Genomic DNA, 19,394 nt, shown 5'->3' on the forward strand with positions numbered 1-19,394 from the left:
TCTATATGATCGACCAACGACACCATCCCCAGAGATAGCGCTATTATCAATGCTCCCGGGCTCCATAGCCTCCCAAAAACGTACCTTGCTGCGCTTCTTTTTATCAGCTGCCAGACAACTTATTCCTCTTTTCTGGAAGACCACTACCACCCCACCTCTATCCGTCTGGGTCTCAGCGGTCAACGATATCATGCGCATGGAGGAAATGATAGCCTTAGACAATGACACCTTTGACAAATTTAAAGCCCTCTGGCTTATCTGGATAGAATATTCTACCTCTGCTTCCCTGAAGGCGATGCTGACACCTCATAGCTAACCCAGAGTTTATCCTGGGCCTTACCTCCCCAACCTGTTGTGTAGGGGCCTGCTCAACCTTCCCTAACCTCCCCTCCCCCCCCATTTTTCCTATCCCCCTCTTCCCCCTTCACTTCCTTTATGTCTCTCTTTCCTCTTTTCCCCCCTTCTTCTTACCCTATATTTGAATGACCGTTACTCAGATGTCTAATCCCCCATTCTCTATAGATCTGTTATGCAATACACTATAGTTCTCCGTGCCTTTGGATGGATAGGCGAGTACGCTCGCATGCCACACTAAGGGATATACAGATTTGTATTTGATAAGAATCCAATATTGTATTGTTGAAATGTACAGAACATCAGATCATTACTTTTGTACTATTGTTTTTACTCTGTTAAATACAATAAAAATATATTTGACTCTAAACGTGAGACCCTGTGGATTTTTCTCACAGATACTCTCTCACCTGGTGATCTGGCCCGTAAGTTTTTTTTTTTTTTTTTTAACAGGACAATCTGTCCTGCAAATGTAGCAGTTAGAGGGTTGAGATAAACCATTTGCCACTGACAGGGGTGCTTACAATAATCAACTTTTGTTTATTTATATAAAACCTTTATTCCAAAGGAAACAAAACCACTTTTGTAACTGCCTAAAAAAGTGTTGGACTGAAAGCTGGCATTTGGCTTCAATTTGTTTTTTTGGTTGAAATGTATACTTTATTTTTCAAGAAAATATACAAAAAAACAAATACTTCAACAGGGTACATTCCACTCTGTACTGCGACGCAGCGCATAAAATACACTACATAACAATACAGTTCCAAGCATACGAATAATTACATTCATTCTGCGGTATGATCCCTGATATGTTGCGCAGAGTAATGGTACCCCGAAACATCACATCATGCATGACGCCGCATTACCCTGAAAGCATTATTTCAAAAACATGTCACAAAATGTCAAGTCATACTGTCAAAATTGCATTCAACTGGCAACGGGTGTGATGGGGGGGGGAGGTGGGGAAGGGGAGGAAAAAAGAGTTCACAGGCCCGAAGCTTTATTGAACTGCCAAAGGATACAGGGGGGAGAGGAAATCTTCAGACCTCCTCTTCTTCCTTAAAGTCCATCAAGTAATAGTCTCTGAGTAGACTGTGGACCAGTCTGCGACAGTCCTCGATGGACATCCTCTCCTGCTGGTGGATGAGGCGCTTTCTGGCGCACCATACAGTGTCCTTAAAGCAACACAGCACCCGCCAGGCACTGTCAATGTCCTCCTGTGAGTGAGTTCCACAGAAGAGTCCGTTCAACACACCAAAGTGTGTGATTGCAGTCTGCGGTACAAAGTCTTTAAGTTCTGGTTCCAAGACCCTCAACAGGTCCTGTGCAAAGGGGCACTCCAGAGGTGTAACTAGAACCTTCAGGGCCCCGGTGCAAGAAACAATGATGGACCCTCCCCCCTTTCCATCTGAGCTCCAGGCTTCAAATTTTGGGAGGGTATCCATGGACACCCTCCCAAAACCGTGCTTCCCGCATGCCCCCTGGGACGTGCATCCAGCGCAATCACAGTGGCCCTTTACCATGTGGTGTCAGCTGATCACATGTAAACAGACTTGCCGGTTATCCGCAGCCCTTTCCTCCCGTGCTATGTCTGTGTGAGGAAAGGACTGCCATTAACTGTCAAGAATGTCAGTAAATTGTTTACACTGATAATCAGTGCCCCAATCATCAGTGCCATGTATCAGTGCCTATCAATGCCACCTATCAGTGCCCATCAATGCCGCCTACAAGTGTTACCTATCAGTGCTCATTAATGCTGCCTATTAGTGCCCATAAAATCTGCCTATCAGCACCCACCTATCAGTGCTCATTATTGCAGCATCCATCCATGCCACCTATCGGTACTCTTCAATACTGCCCATCAGTGCCCATCAATACAGCCTTAGTTCTGCCTATCAGTGTTCCTCAGTGCCCATCCGTGCAGCCTATGAGTTCTGCCTATCAGTGCTCATCAATGCCCATCAATGCCTCCTATCAGTGCAGCCTATCAGTGCCCCCTTTCAGTGCCTCCTATCAGTGCCCCTATCAGTGCCTTCTTAGTTCCCCCTATCAGTGCCTCCCTTCAGTGCTCATCAGTAAATCCCATTGGTGCCTCCCATCGGTGCCCCCTATCAATGCTCATCAGTAAATCCTATCAGTGCCTCCCATCGGTGCCCCCTATCAGTGCCCCCTAGTGCCTTCTCAGTGCCCCCCATCAGTGCCTCCTAATATTGCCCACCAGTGCCTCCCATCAGTGCCCCCTATCAGTGCCTCCCTTCAGTGCCCATCAGTGTCCCCTATCAGTGCCTCCCATCGGTGTCCCCTATCAGTGCCTCCCATCGGTGTCCCCTATCAGTGCCTCCCCTTCAGTGCTCATCAGTAAATCTTATCAGTGCCCCCTATCAGTGCCCATCAGAGTCCTCTATCAGAGTCCTCTGTCTTCTCTGGACAGCACGGCTCTGAGCGGAGAGCGTGTCTCTCCAGTGGCATCACTAGGGTTGGTGTCATCCGATGAGGAAAAAATTGGTGTCACCCCCCTCCACCAACTATAGCCCCCCTCCACTAACTGCAGACCCCCCTCTCAGTATAGACCCCCCACTAAGTACAGACCCCCCTCTCGCAGTATAAATCCTCCTCACTAAGTACAGACCCCATCCATCAGTATAGCCCCCCTCATTGCAGACCCCCCATCTATCAGTATAGCCCCCCCTATCAGCATAGACTCCCATCTATCAGTGTAGACCCCCTTAGTGCAGACCCCCATCTATCAGTATAGATCCCCCTCAGTGCAGACCCTCATCTATCACTATAGACCCCAGTGTAGACCCCCCTCCATCAGTGCAGACCTCCCCTCCATCATTGCAGACCCCCCTCTATCAGTGCAGACCTCCCCTCCATCAGTGCAGACCCCCCCTCCATCAGTTCACATCCCCCCTCAGTACAGACCCCCCCTCCATCAGTGCAGACCTCCCCTCCCTCATTGCAGACCCCCCTCCATCAGTTCACACCCCCCCTCAGTACAGACCCCCCTCCATTAGTGCAGACCTCCCCTTCCTCATTGCAGACCCCCCCTCCATCAGTTCACACCCACTCTCATTACAGACCCCCCTCCATCATTGCAGGCCCCCCACAATGCAGACCACCCCCCCTCATTGCAGACCACCCCCCTCCATCAGCACACCCCCCCTCAGTGCAGACCCCCCATCAATGCAGACCCCACTCAGTGCAGACCCCCCTCCCTCTATCAATGCAGACCCTCCTCAGTGCAGACCCCCACCCCATAAATGCAGACCCCCCTCAGTGCAGACCCCCACCTCATCAATGCAGACCCCCACCTCATCAATGCAGACCCAACTCAGTGCAGACCCCCACCTCATCAATGCAGACCCCCCTCAGTGCAGACCCCCACCCCATAGTGTTCCCCCCAGCACATGTCTATTTAAATACAAACTTTACAGACCTCAGAACAGCGTTCTCCCTCGGACTCCTCCTCCTCCTCCTCCCCCTCCATAACCAGAAAGGAGGGGGAGGCGGCTTCGGTCCGCTCTGCTGTACGCCTGTGTCTCTCATCTAAGAGCAGAGAGACACCGGCATTGTTTGTTTTATTTCCCTCTCCGTGTGTCCTCTCTCTCGCACGGCATGACAGGACACACAGCTGATCTCCCCCCTCCCCTCTCTGTGCTCTGTGGGAAATGTGAGCTCCTTAGCTTCACACTTGACTGCCCGCGGAGCACACAGGAGAGGGGAGGGGGGAGATCAGCTGTGTGTCCTGTCATGCCGTGCGAGAGAGAGGACACGCGGAGAGGGAAATAAAACAAACAATGCCGGTGTCTCTCTGCTGTTAGATGAGAGACACGCTCAGCCTCAGTGCGCTGTGAAGAGCAACCCCGCTGGGCCCCCCCCACAGTGGCGGAATGCCGGGCCCTGTCGCAACTGCGACTGTTGCAACCCCGGTAATTCCGCCACTGGGGCACTCCCAAAAAAACATGCAAAGCAGTTTCCTCCTGGATGATGTAAAAAGGGCAGTGCCTGTATCTACACAGGTTTCTGGCATGCATGAATGTCCTGAGTGGCAATCCCCCTTGGATTGCCATCTATGCCAGATCTTTGTGCCTGTTGGTGAGTCTCTTTGAAGAAACATTCCTCCAGACCACTTTGCAAGTGGCTGAAGGGAGGCCTGGAACAGTCTCAACAAGGTTAGATGCTCTAATCAACTTGTGGATAGTTTTTGGCTTCCACAAGTCGGGCTTTATTCCACGCAGCCCCCGCTCCTTAATGAACTTGAAAGTGTCCAAGTAGTACCAAGGGGTGTCCCAGTTGTAGGGGATGGAGCTGTCCAATTTGTCCCATCCAAGGGACCTCCAAAGAGGCAGGAGGAAGAAACGGGACATGGAGTTACCATCAGAGTCTACAGTTCTGTCAACCAAAGTCCTGTGGATGCAATTACAGGCAAAGAACACCCTCAGTAGAGTGGCAATGTCAGGCACGCCCTTGAGGGGTTCCTTGAACATAACCATCCGCTTCACTCTGTCCATTTTGGAGCTCCAGATGAAGTGAAACACTGCCCTGGTGATGGCCTTGCAGGTGTTAACCCGGTGGGGCCAGGCCTGGGCGAGGTACTGCAACACAGGGAGAATCTCGCTGCGGGGCACCAGTGTTTTACCTTTGATAGTGAGTTCTCTGAGGCTACAAAGACCAAACTTTTGTCTCATCTTGGCCCGTCTCTCCTCCCAGGACTTCAGGGCTGCACCCTCAGCTCCATACCAGACCTCAAGAATTTTGATGAAGACCACTTTGATGCTGAAAGGATTGGGTGCAGAAAAAGGCAGGAACCGCTTTCCGAAGAGCATGACCTCTGACTTCCCGCAGTTGACCTTTGCCCCTGAAGCTTGGCCGAAGTCCTCACAGGTCTGGGCGAGTGTGTCAATGGAGCGCCGATCAGCACAGAACACCGTCACATCCAGGGCTGGACTGGGACAAAAATTTGGCCCTGGACTTCACCCAGACTGGCCCACTTTGACAGGTCTCTCCCATGCCGGCTTGCCACCCAAGCCCCCCCCCCACTAGCTATTAGCCGTTTTACATTATTTCTCTTATAGGCAGTATCAGTGGGGAAGCTAGACATTATTTCACCTTGGGCATAGCATCAGTTTGGCGCCCCCCCCCCAATGGAACAAGATTAGGCAGGAAAGTGAGGCCGCCCTCCTTCCAGATCGTATGATGAGCTTCTAAGTGTTGACTCCTGAGCATCATGTCTGTATTCAGGCGCGCTGCATAACTAGCCAGGGAGAGGAGGTGAGCACTGCGGGGGGGGGGGACAGAGGACTGGAGGGAGGCAGCGGTCCACTGTCACTGAAATCGGCCCACTGAGCCATCGGCCCACCGGGAAACTCCCTGTAGTCCCAATGGCCAGTACATGCCTGGTCACATCGTCCATGTAGAGTGAGCACTTGACCTCCCGTCTGTCCGGTCCTGGTGCGGTGATCTCTCTGATCTCTGGGTTCAGTCTGATGCTTTGGGCGAAGAGTTCTACACAACAAACAAAAAGGTGAGAGAGGACAGCCTTGTCTGACCCCAGACCGAATTGGAAAGGGGTCAGTTTTCCAGCCATTTACCAACACCAAACTACAAATGTCATTGTACATTATATTCACATACGAACAAAACATTTCCCCAAGACCAAACCTGCGCAGAGCTCTGCACATAAACTCGTGGGAGACACAGTCAAAGGCCTTCTCCTGGTCAAGACTGACTAGGGCCGCGTGCACATGGCGACCATGAATGTACTGGACCGTGTCCCGGACAAGCGCGTGGCTGTCCGCAATCCTGTGACCAGGAATGTCACTAGTCTGATCCAGGTGGATGATCTGTCTGATGACAGACTTCAGCCTGTTGGCTAAAACCTTGGCAAGGATTTTGTAGTCCACGTTCAGAAGAGAGGTCGTATGCCATTTTTTCAAATCCGATCTCTCCCCCTTCCGTTTACACAAAATCGTGATCATCCCCTCCCTCAGTGACGGAGGCATTCTGCCCTCCACCACTATCTCCTCGTACAGCTCGAGCAGGTCCGGGCTCACGAGATCCCACAGTGCTACATAGAGCTCAACTGGGAGACCATCGCAGCCCGGGATCCTGCCTCGCCTAAAGGATTTAGCGGCAGAGTGCAGCTCCTCCAACACCAAGGGGGCGTTGACGGCTGATGAACCTGCAGGATCAATTTGGTTAGAGATACCTGACAGGAACCTGTCGGCCACCTGTGTGTCTGTTTCTTTCGGGGAGTAGAGGTTGGTGTAGTAGTCGCTGACCACTTGCATCACAGCCTCCTTCCCCTTTTGGGGTGTGACAAGGGTGTGTGTCCTGAGTGAAGTTTCCTGAAAAAGAAAGAATTACACTTCTCACCTTTCTCAAGATTCTCTACCTTGGAACAGAAGACAACGTGCCTGGATTCTTCCTCGAAGTGTCCTTTCAGGCTCTTCTTAGTGTCCTCCAGGTCCTGCCTAATGTCCCAGCCGCAGTGATGAAGGTCCTGCAGGGACTGCAACTGACGTTGCAGTCTCCTGAGTTCCCTCTTCCTGGCACACACTTACTGGCATCCCCTTGCCTGAAAGAAGCTGCGCAGCTTAACTTTCACAAATTCAAGGTCAGGTCGGCACCACGAAGTTCACAGTACCTTTCCCTATGGATTCCACAGCGTCCTGCAAGGAGGCCTCTGAGATCATCCCCTTGAGCAGCCTAGAAGTAGCATCAAGTTTTGCGTACATGCTGGAGCTGCGCCCATCTTCCTCGATCGGACAGTTAAAATCACCGACGATCACTACTGTTCTGGTGGTGACGAGTTGGGTCCTCAGGGTCTGGAAAAGTTCCAGTTGCGCATTTTTATCTGGGGGGCGTACACGTTGATGAGCCTAACTCATGGATAGAGTCAACCGTAAAGTGCCCACCCCTGACAAGAATGGCTACCCCTGCAGACTTACAATCACCACCCCCGGACCAGTAGGAGGGACCAAGGGTCCACTGGGAGGTCAAATGAATGTACCCCCTCAAGGGAGGAAGGGCGCACTCCTGGAGCATGTAGACATCACTCTGCTGAGTAGAAAGAAAGGTCAGCACCACTTGCCTTCTAGATGTATCCTTGATACTCCTCACATTAATAAAAAAGATGGAGATCTCAGCCATAATGAAAAAGGGTATGAGGTCTAGTCAGCAAGGGGCCAGACTTACCTCCCCAGAGGGGGGGTTGACTCTTCCATTGCCTCAGCTGCCTGTCCTGTGTTCTGGATTAGGGCCAGCTCCACCAGGACATCATCTATCATCTGGTTGAGGTTGAGGGTGGACTTAGCCACGGTGTCGGCCATGATCTCCTCCTCTTCCTCCTCTGCCGCAGACTCAAGTTCCTCCACTACTGGCTCTGGTCCATCGCTGTCGCGCTGGACCTTGTTGAGTCGTTTGGTGAAGGTAGCGGGTTCCTCTGCTGTTGGGCTCTCTGACTTCCGTTTCTGGCTTCCTGTTGAGCCATTGGTGGGGGTGGTGGGAGGTGGGAGGGCGGGGAAGTCCTCCAGGGAGGACAGGTTCGGGGCGAGGGGGAGGGGTGGGGAGGGTCTCCTCCGGCACAGAGGGGGTGGGTGGGGGTGTGCTGAAGGCAGGGGGTGGGGCAGGGGCAGGGGGGGCAGGAGTGGATTTACCTGTGGCCTTTCGAGGCTCCTTTGGCTTCTTTGGCTTGTTTTCTGGCGGCTTCCTCCCAGTACTGGAGGATGGCTTACCCTGGATCGGGAAAAGGAAAAGATGAATGGCTAACCTATGTTAGAGATATGTGCCACATCCAATATTTGAGATAGAAGAAAAAAGGGGTTCCCCTAAGTGGACTTTTTAGGCACTTAATTACATCATATATATATAAAAAGTGTAGCAGAGTATACAGGATATTATAATAGTAAATACATTTTATTTATGAAACAAAAACATTAAAAGGTTATAACGAAACATTGATATATCTAAACAGTGCGTTTCTATCACCATACACAATATATGCTTGAAAAAAAACTCCTCACACCCAACGCATTTTGGTATATAGTCTAATCCTTCTTCAGGGATGCAGAAAGTAAGAGGGGTTCATATAAAGTTAGATGGTGAGGTAGTTTTACAACTAGTTTTACAATGCTTTTTTCTTCTACCCTGGATCGGGGCTCCGGCGTAAGTCCGGGTCCTCTAGGGGCAGTGTCTGAAGTCTCAATCCGCAAAGGTTGGCTTTGGACCTCGGACAGTCCTTGGTCTCGTGGCCTGCAACCCTACGGAACTTGCAAGCAAGCTCTGTACAATCCTTACCTATGTGTCCCGGATGGCCACATCTGTTACAGTTGTGGGGTATGCCAGGTTAGAAAAGGATTTCTGCGGATGATCCCAGAAAGAAGCATGGCTGCAGGGTCTTTCCTAGGTTTGCAAAGCACAGACCACTTAGCTATGCAGAAGCCGTTGACATCGAGGATTTTTACCATGGTGCAAAACCTCTGGAGGTAGGTGGGTATGTCCTTTCCTTGGGTATGGGGGTTCCTCATGGCCACCGTCACCCGCTTTTCGTCCCGTGTTATGGGACAGTTCGCAATGAACTTATGGTAAGGGGATTCAGGGCCACTGGTCTTCACCATCTCCCAGTATCTTCTGCAGACCTGAAGAGACACAAAAGTTATGAAGAAAATACCTTTTGTGAAGGTCTGCATGGAAAGCGTCTCCGCTGTGCTGAACCCCTGCTCCAAGATCATCTTCTTTCTGAAGATCTCCGGGGTCATGTCGGGGACTCTTCCGTCCACCCCCTTCAGCTGCAGCAGGACTGTCTGCTTCATCCAAGGCTCCAGGGTTGGGAGCCTGTCTGCAGGCAGGTCTGGCTTGGCTGGTCTTGGTTGGCTGGCGCCGGCTGGGGTAGAGGTGGGGGTTGAGGCAGCGGCATTCTCTGGCCCTTCGGAGTAATTGGCTGGAACAGGGTTCTTCTTTGCCTTGCTGGTCTTCTTGTCGCTCTTCCCCATCGTTGAGGTGTTGGATGTCGCTTCAGGTGTTCTTAGATGGCTTCCTTCTGGTTCCTCAACGTCTTCGCTCTTTTCATAGCCTTTAAAAAGGCTCTAGCATCTACTGCCCGGACGTAGTAATGCAGAGAGGGGGGAAGGAGGGAAGACCGCAATCTCGTTCCTTGTGGGGGCTAAGCCTTTTGCCCAAAAGCAGCAAGTAGGTGAAGCTGAATTGAATCAATGATCCTACAAGGCCGAGCAGAGGGTACCTCACAAGGACCAAATGGCTTGGATAGATACAGGTGGTTCTCAACATCATAGCTGTGAAGCAGAGACACCCCTAAAGGCTATAGTTGATACTACACTTGATCTTAGCCAAAAGGCAGAGTAGCTCTAGAGTAGCTCGCAAGATTTATATATTTTTATAATGTTTGTTATTAGAGGCAGGATTTTTTTTCTAAATATCACTTTAATTATAATGCAGCTTACCAATACTCACCTGGTGATCTGGCCCGTAAGTTTTTTTTTTTTTTAACAGGACAATCTCTCCTGCAAATGTAGCAGTTAGAGGGTTGAGACAAACCATTTGCCACTGATAGGGGTGCTTACAATAATCAACTTTTGTTTATTTATATAAAACCTTTATTCCAAAAGGAACAAAACCACTTTCTGTAACTGCCTAAAAAAGTGTTGGACTGAAAGCTGGCATTTGGCTTCAATTTTTTAGTGTATCTAAATCTGCTAGTGCAACTAGCACTCCCCTCCCCCCAGACTGACAACGGTGCTGACCAAAGGTGTCTATGCTGTGTTCATCCAGAGTGAGAGCACCGTAATACAGAAGGTGTGTTAATAGCCAGATCACCAAGTGAGAAAAGGGGAAAAATGTAAAAAAGAAAACTAATGCAGCCACCACTTTTAATGATTGGTAAGCTGCAATATTTTACATTTTTGGTTTTGAGTTTAAAGAATATGTCATCCCAACATTTCATATTCCTCATATGTGCCTGTTGTATCATGTACTTGTATGAAAAAGTATCCTGTTCTCTTTGTATTACTTCCTTTTTGGGAAATCCCTGGTGTTCTTGCCAGTCTTGCTGCTTTCCTATTAAAAACTGACCACACTAGGCATGAGAGCACAGCGTGGTCTGTTTTCTAGCTGTGCTGAAAACTCATCCTGCTCTCCTCCAATGATCAGATTTCTGCTGATATGCCCCTTCCCCAGCACAGCCATTCACTCTGCCATTCACCAGGAAGACCAGTGTACTGTTTTTTCTCCTTCCACAGCTGTCTAAGATCCTTTTGCAGCTAAGAACAGAGGGTCTGTGATCACTTCTCTCCTGGCTGATTCATTCTGTTTGTAAATCAAGTGGCCATTCTTCATTTTTACCACACCCTTATCCTAGATGAGAATCTGGTATAATTGTTAATGGGGACAATTCACAACTGCATGGGTTTCCTTCTAGAAATACATACTAGACCCTTATCAAACAGACAAAGATGCAGTGCTCTGAGCAGGGGAACCTCCTGAGCTATAGGATAGAGTCCACTAACGGCTGATCTGGCTTCGATGTCCTCCAGACAACATTCAATCAGCAAAATTCAGTAAGAAAGCTGGCAACACCAAATCCAAATGAAAAATGTATTAGTACAGGTTAAAAGAGTACAAGGAACTGACGCGTTTCGGAAAACCGCCATGGTCACAGCACAAAACTCAAACTGAGATGCAAACTATTTATAGTGTGTAGCGCAACCCACCCACTGAGCAAGCAATAAACCAATCATGCTAATTTAAACTGATTTAAAATTGCAAGACTGTCTGAAAAGAAACCACCACTACAAAGAGACACTATGTACTGGGCATTTATAACATCAGGAAAAATAAACCAAATCAAAAATATATATAAACACAATAATATACAAAAGATAAAAATAAAGGAAAATTAAAGACACCAAAGCAAAAGACAGATATTATGCTAATATATCCAATAGTGAAAATAATCATATACAGTATCTCACAAAAGTGAGTACACCCCTCACATTTTTGTAAATATTTTATTATATCTTTTTGTGTGACAACACTGAAGAAATTACACTTTGCTACAATGTAAAGTAGTGAGTGTACAGCTTAATAGTGTAAATTTGCTGTCCCTTCAAAATAACTCAACAAACAGCCATTAACCACTTCTGCCCGGCCTATAGCAAAATGACGACCGGGCGGTGGTTCAGTTATCCTGACTGGGCGTCATATGACGTCCTTCAGGATAACAGCCGCCGCGCGCCCGTGGGGGCGCGCATCGCGGCGATCAGTGGAGCTGTGTGTCAGTCTGACATACAGCTCCACCGATTCCGGTAAAGAGCCTCCAGCAGAGGCTCTTTACCACGTGATCAGCCATGTCCAATCACGGCTGATCACGATGTAAATAGGAAGAGCCATTGATCGGCTTTTCCTCACTCGGGTCTGACAGACGCGAGTAGAGGAGAGCTGATCGGCGGCTCTCCTGACAGGGGGGTCTGCGCTGATTGTTTATCAGCTCAGCCCCCCCCTCAGATGACCACACTGGACCACCAGGGATGCCACTAGGACCACCAGGGAAGGGGGCAACATGTGGATGGCCCGGTATGTACCCCATGGGCATCCACATGTTCAAATGAATGCCCAATCTGTGCCAATCAGTGCCCACAAATTTGCACTGATTGGTACCAGCATGTACTAACACATCAGTGATGCCCAGCAATGCCACCCATCAGTATCATCAGTGCCACCCATCAGTGACATCAGTGCAACCCATCAGTGCCACCTGTCAGTGCCCATTAGTGCCCATCTGTGCCACCTATCAGTGCCACCCATAAGTAACCATCAGTGCCACCCATAAGTACCCATCAGTGCCCCCTACAAGTGCCCAACAGTGCCGCCTAAAAGTGCCCATCAGTGCTGCATACCAGTGCCACCTATCAGTGCCCATCAGTGCCTCCTATCAGTGCCCCTCATCAGTGCCCGTCAGTGCCACCTCATCAGTGCCACCTCATCGGTGCCCATCAGTGCCACCTTATCAGTGCCCATCATTCAGGGAGAAAACTTACTTATTTACAAACATTTTTAACAGAAACAAAGAAAAACATGTTTTTTTTCAAAATTTTCAGTCTTTTTTTATTTGTTGCGCAAAAAATAAAAATCCCAGAGGTGATCAAATACCACCAAAAGAAAGCTCTATTTGTGGGAACAAAATGATAAAAAATTTGTTTGGGTACAGTGTAGCATGACCGTGCAATTGTCATTCAAATTGTGACAGCGCTGAAAGGTGAAAATTGGCTTGGGCAGGAAGGTGTCTAAGTGCCTGGTTTTGAAGTGGTTAATATCTAAACCGCTGGCAACAAAAGTGAGCACACACCTAAGTGAAAATGTCCAAATTGGGCCCAAAGTGTCAATATTTTGTGTTGCCACCATTATTTTCCAGCTCTGCCTTAACCCTCTTGGGCACCAGAGCTTCACAGTTCACCAGAGCTTCACAGGTTGCCACTGGAGTCCTCTTCCACTCCTCCATGGCGACATCACGGAGCTGGTGTATGTTAGAGACCTTGCACTCCTCCACCTACTGTTTGAGGATGCCCCACAGATGCCCAATAGGTTTTAGGTCTGAAGACATGCTAGGCCAGTCCATCAACTTTACCCACAGCTTCTTTAGCAAGGCAAGCACAAGTGGAGAGGCGCCTCTGGGTGCAGTCGTTTTTTAAAAATCAATTTAATAGACAACGTAAGATCAACTCACATGTAGTATAAAAATGAAAAGCATGGTATCAGAAAGTCGAGATGACGTTCCCACATCCTGTGACAAGATCCGTGCTGTGTTCCGGCCTTCTTGTGCATCATCTTTAGAAGAGGCTTCCTTCTGGGATGATAGCCATGCAGACCTATTTGATGCAGTGTGCAGAAAATGGTCAGAGCACTGACAGGCTGACCCCCTCCCCCACCCCTTCGACCTCTGCAGCAATGCTAGCAGCACTCATACATCTATTTCCCAAAGACAACTTCTGGATATGACGCTGAGCACGTGCACGCAACTTCTTTGGTCGACCATGGCAAGGCCTGTTCTGAGTGGAACCTGTCCTGTTAAACCTCTCCATGGTCTTGGCCACCATGCTGCAGCTCAGTTTCAGGGTCTTGGCAATCTTCTTATACCCTAGACCATCTTTATGTAGAGCAACAATGCTTTTTTTCAGATCCACAGAGAATTCTTTGCCATGAGATGCCATGTTGAACTTCCAGTGACCAGTATGAGAGAGTGAGAGCGATAACACCAAATTTAACACACCTGCTCCCCATTCACACCTGAGACCTTGTAACACTAACGAGTCACATGACACTGGGGAGAGAAAATGGCTAATTGGGCCCATATTTCACTTAGGGGTGTACTCACTTTTGTTGCCAGCAGTTTAGACATTAATGGCTGTGTGTTGAGGTATTTTGAGGGGACAGCAAATTTACACTGTTATACAAGCTGTACACTTACTAATTTACATTGTAGCAAAGTGTATTTTCTTCAGTGTTGTCACATGAAAAGATATAATAAAATTTTTACAAAGAATATGTCAAAAATGTATGAGAATATATGAAAAACACTACACAACTCAAAATAACTATCATATAGACTGAACCTTAAATGACAACTGTTAATGTTAATACTACTTAAGAAAAAGATTCACATCACACTTATGGTTCATGCCAGTGGGAATTCTTGTGTGGAGCTTAAAGATCCACCACACCTCCCTTTCAAGGAGCTACCGGTGGATGTCGCCCCCTCTAGGAGATACTCTAACCTTTTCTAAACCACAAAATTACATACTAGATCCTTATCCTTGATGAGGGTCTGGTATGGATGTTAAGAGGGACCTCACACAATAAAACAAAAAATGTAAAAAAAAAAAAAAATTTTCATAGTCAATGAAGTCACCCGGGAGACCCTTAGTTTACATTCCACTGTGGGACGAGGAGCTCTTATTCATAGTGAACAGTCGCCAGGAGAGGATTGTGTCAGTGGTTGGTGTTTTTTTTTCTTTTGGCAAAGTAGGTGGGCCTCATTTATCATGATTAACAAGGATCTGCATCTCTGGACAACATGACTGATGATGGATTTATATCATGGGTCATTTTTCAAAGATTTTTATTTTTTAATAAAGGACTTGGGAAAAATGTGTTTTAGTTACTATTTATGTTTTGTTTTTGTGGATAAGCACATTCATATGGTATGGGGGCAGGAGGCTTCTAGATTCCAATTCACCACTTCCAACAGTGAATTGGCAGCCTTCCAGTCATCTATTCTCTAATGTAAACACAGAGAAGGTGTTCTGGAAAGAAGTGGCTGAGCTGCAGTGAAAATTAGTTAAGTGCTCTGCTGTAAACTTTGAGGATGAACTGTTCCACATTGCCTGCGGCAACAGAGGTCCGTGAAGGCTTGTTTTAAGGTGCATTTACTGCTTTACTGCGTAAGTATGTATAAATACTTAAAAGTCATTTTCAAAAATAATTTGTTAGATGTGTGGGAGATTAAAACTAGGTGTATGTGCCAGTGAGGGTATCATCTTTGTTTAGAATATATAACAACACAGAGTAGATAATAGGACTTTAAATATCCCTCCAGTGATCACAAAGATACAGTTATATATAAAAAATACAAAATTTATATCTACCAATAAAAATTAAAAATAAAACACATATTACATGTTACAGCTTGAATATTGTTACCGACAATCATCTTCCACTATAAAAATGCATGGCTATTGGTCGAGATAAACGAGATGTCGAGATAAATCCGCATCCAATTCGCATAGGTGTGAACCCAGCCTGAATAGAAAAAAAAATTTCTATGATTTTACCTTGCCATTTTTAATCTATGAGTATATGGATCACCATATGTTAAATCAGGCGAACTGGCGGATTTTAAGATGTTCTTCTATCTCTGCTTCTATGTTATCTCATTGTTTACATGCTTTTTGGACCTTGTTGTATAACTTAGGTTTTCAAAGCCTACCAAAAGATTCACAGTATAAGAACATTTGTTTTTGTCTTTTTAGACATAAAATTTCTCGATGTCCACGAAGAACACTGGTCACAAAAGCATTTAGGCATTGATACTGAAAGAAATATCCTTGTTCTTTGGAAACGTCATGCAAGGCCATTTATTCATCTTGTATTCACAACCCTCAAAGAGGAGCGAACCACCCCACGTGAAATTGACTTAATAGGAGGAAACCCATTCACTGTGATTATTGTCAACATTGGGGTACATTTCAGATTATTCCCTGTGCATCACTACATCAGGAGGCTGTACAATATCCGACGTGCCATAGAGCGCCTGCTTCTGAGAAGCCCAGAAACAAAAGTTATCATCAAGACGGAGAATACAAGTGAGATGGCAGAAGATTATGAATCAATGAGTGATTTCCATGCATATGTTCACTATTTCATTATGGAAATTATCTTTAAAGATATCAATGTTGGTTTTATACATGGTTGGGACATGACTACTGCATTCAATTACAATCAGATTCATCCTCCAGAAGCATATGTGAGAAATGAGATCAACATGCTGATGACATATATCTGTAGCTGACCTGTCAGATAAACAGATTAGCCATTGTAGTTTTATTTTCGCAGTTTTGCATCATACTAGAGGTGAATTAGGAATATGTAACTATAATAGCTACTGTGCCATTTGGTAAAATCTGAACGGAATGCTGAAAATCACTGGCACCCTTTGCTTTGTTTTCTTGTCTCAACCCAGCTCTATGATTTTGACTACACTGCCTGGACATACCTATAATTTCCTAATTGTTTTTTTTTAGCACTGGTATTGGGGACAATTTACTAAAGGCAAAAAGACTGTTAACTTTGCAAGGGAAGTTGCACTTTGCAAGAGAAATTGCCACAGAGCTTAGTGAATCCGATGAAGTTCTACTACTTCTATAATCCAATTGTGGACAAGCAAAAATGCTATTTGTTTTATTTTCTTTGAACATGATTGAGTATTCTTAGCAAAGTGAAGCTTCATCATATTTACTAAGCTCTGGTGCAAGTTCTTTTGCAAAGTGAATTGCTTATTTGTCTCTAATAAATTGATGCTTTAATGCATTTTAACCATAGCTAAATGTGAGTGAATATCAATAAACCTTCACCCACATTTTGTAATTGAGGACAATTCAGGCCAAAAGCAAATTTGTGTGGATCAGTTTTCTTACCATGGTGTAATACCACTTCATTATCAGGCCATTTTTAAGTCTTCACTGCTATGATCATTTGACTGATCATTACACCATCATGCAAACACCATACCCAAATGAAGTTTATATACATTTTTTTCAGACAGATAGACTTTTCTTCTGGTGGTATTTAATGACTACTGGGTTTTATATTTTTTACTATATAATGAAAAAAAAAAAAAATGAAAAAACTGTTTTTCTTTACGTTCTGTTAAAATGACAAGACAGTACAACCACCCCCAAAATTACTCATTTTTGGAAAGTAGACATCCTTTCTAAAGGGACCTCATTTTTTGCCACAGGTTTATGAAAATGAAGACAAGAATTGGGATTGAGGGGGACCTTGGTAAATACCAAGCATATAGGAGGAGGAGATGAAGGGGTTAATATATAGGCCACATACAGTGGGAGGATGGGGGTGAGGGGACTAATGTGCAGGAGAAAGTTAATATATATAATATACATATATTGTGACAGCAGGCAGGTAAAATCACCTGGTTGCATCCAGGATGGAAAATATGTAAGAGGGAAGAGTTAATGAGCCCAGCTGAAGTAAGTGGGCTCATTAAGACCTCTGTAAAAAAACCCCAGCATGCTTAGGGAGATACTCCATCCTGGAACCAGTTCTGTGTTTGTGTAGGCTGGGGAGTGTGGTATCTGTCCTGTCCTATGTGGTGAGTAGGGATGAGCTTCGAGTTTGAGTCAAACTCATGTTCGACTCGAACATCGGCTGTTCGCCAGTTGGCTGAACAGCGAACAATTTGGGGTGTTCGCGGAAAATTTCAAAGCCGTGGAACACCCTTTAAAAGTCTATGGGAGAAATCAAAAGTGCTAATTTTAAAGGCTTATATGCAAGTTATTGTCATAAAAAGTGTTTGGGGACCTGGGTCCTGCCCCAGGGGATGTGGATCAATGCAAAAAAAAGTTTTAAAAAGGGCCGTTTTTTCAGGAGCAATGATTTTAATAATGCTTAAAGTGAAACAATAAAAGTGTAATATTCCTTTAAATTTCGTACCTGGGGGGTGTCTATAGTATGCCTGTAAAGGGGCACATGTTTCCTGTGTTTAGAACAGTCTGACAGCAAAATGACATTTCAAAGGAAAAAAAGTAATTTAAAACTACTCGCGGCTATAAATGAATTGCCGGTCCGACATTACACCTAAAAGTTCATTGATAAAAACGGCATGGGATTCCCCACAGGGGAACCCCGAACCAAAATTTGAAAAAAAAATGACGTGGGGGGGTCCCCCTAAATTCCATACCAGGCCCTTCAGGTCTGGTATGGATAAATTTTTTTTTAAAATGGCGTGGGGTCTCCCCAAAAATCCATACCAGATCCTTATCCGAGCACGCAACCTGGCAGGCCGCAGGAAAAGAGGGGGGACGAGAGAGCGCCCCCCCTCCTGAACTGTATCAGGCCACATGCCCTCAACATTGGGAGGGTGCTTTGGGGTATCCCCCTCAAAACACCTTGTCCCCATGTTGATGGGGACAAGGTCCTCATCCCCACAACCCTTGCCCGGTGGTTGTGGGGGTCTGCGGGCGGGGGGCTTATCGGAATCTGGAAGCCCTCTTTAACAAGGGGACCCCCAGATCCCGGTCCTCCCCCCTGTGTGAAATGGTAAGGGGGTACAAAAGTTCCCCTACCATTTCACAAAAAAAGTGTCAAAAATGTTAAAAATGACAAGAGACAGTTTTTGACAATTCCTTTATTTAAATGCTTCTTCTTTCTTCTATCTTCTTTCTTCTATTTTCTATCTTCCTTCAGTTTCTTCCTCCATCTTCTTCTTCTTCTGGTTCTTCTGGTTCTTCCTCCGTTGTTCTCGTCCGGCATCTTCCTCCGCAGCGCCAGCGTCTTCTTCCCTTCGTCTTCTCAGGCCGCTCCGCATCCAGCATGGTGGGAGGCTCCTGCTGTGTGACGCTTCTCCTCTTCTAACGGTTCTTAAATAACGGACGCAGGGGACCGGACTCTGATGCACAGGGACTTGGCGGCGACTTCCCTGTGGCATTCCCTGTGACGTCAGAGGTGGCGGACAGGGAAGTCACCGTGCCTTAGAGGGGGGCGGGGTCACTGGGTGGCCCCACCCTCCGTTATTTAAGAACCGTCAGAAGAGGAGAAGCATGTATCCTTAGATGCAGACAAGCAAAGAAAGTGTTTCCACCGCTCAGGCTGACACTGACCCAGGTGTAAGTAGAAGTTTCAGAGCAGAAGAGTTCCAGGTGCTGGCTGAATGCTAGGCAAAGCAGGCTTGAATGGAGGAGAAGATTTGGATGCCGCACACCGGATGTAGTCAAAAAACTTCACTTTATTGAAAAGATGGGATCATCAAAATAACAAGACTGTCATGCAGAAAGTACAGGTAATCTGACGCGTTTCGCACTCAGGACACAGCTATGAGTAAGCACTCAGTCCTGAGTGCGAAACGCGTCAGCTTACCTGTACTTTCTGCATGACAGTCTTGTTATTTTGATGATCCCATCTTTTCAATAAAGTGAAGTTTTTTGACTACATCCGGTGTGCGGCATCCAAATCTTCTCCTCTATTCAAGAAGAGGAGAAGCGTCACACAGCGGGAGCCTCCCACCATGCTGGGTGCGGAGGGGCCGAGGAGACGAAGGGAAGAAGACGCCGACGCCGCGGAGGAAGATGCCGGACCAGAACACCGGATGAAGAACCAGAAGAACCAGAAGAAGAAGAAGATGGAGGAAGAAACCGAAGGAAGATAGAAGAAAGAAGACAGAAGATAGAAGAAAGAAGAAAGAAGAAGCATTTGAATAAAGGAATTGTCAAAAACTGTCTTTTGTCATTTTT

The 19,394-nt window shown here is 46.6% G+C and overlaps 1 protein-coding gene across 2 annotated transcripts in view; it reads left to right on the top strand.

Moving 5' to 3' along the window:
• LOC141145233 (NXPE family member 4-like) overlaps window positions 1-17,802 on the top strand; it is a 136,119-nt gene extending 118,317 nt beyond the window's left edge. For both annotated transcript variants that reach the window (XM_073631742.1, XM_073631743.1), the window contains exon 6: window positions 15,399-17,802. In XM_073631742.1, the coding sequence (XP_073487843.1) occupies window positions 15,399-15,937 (539 nt within the window). In that variant the 3' untranslated portion in view covers window positions 15,938-17,802. The remainder of the gene's footprint in view (window positions 1-15,398) is intronic.
• Window positions 17,803-19,394: the final 1,592 nt, after the last annotated feature.

The sequence above is a fragment of the Aquarana catesbeiana genome, linkage group LG05, assembly GCF_042186555.1.
Source record: "Aquarana catesbeiana isolate 2022-GZ linkage group LG05, ASM4218655v1, whole genome shotgun sequence".
Lineage (NCBI taxonomy): Eukaryota > Metazoa > Chordata > Amphibia > Anura > Ranidae > Aquarana > Aquarana catesbeiana.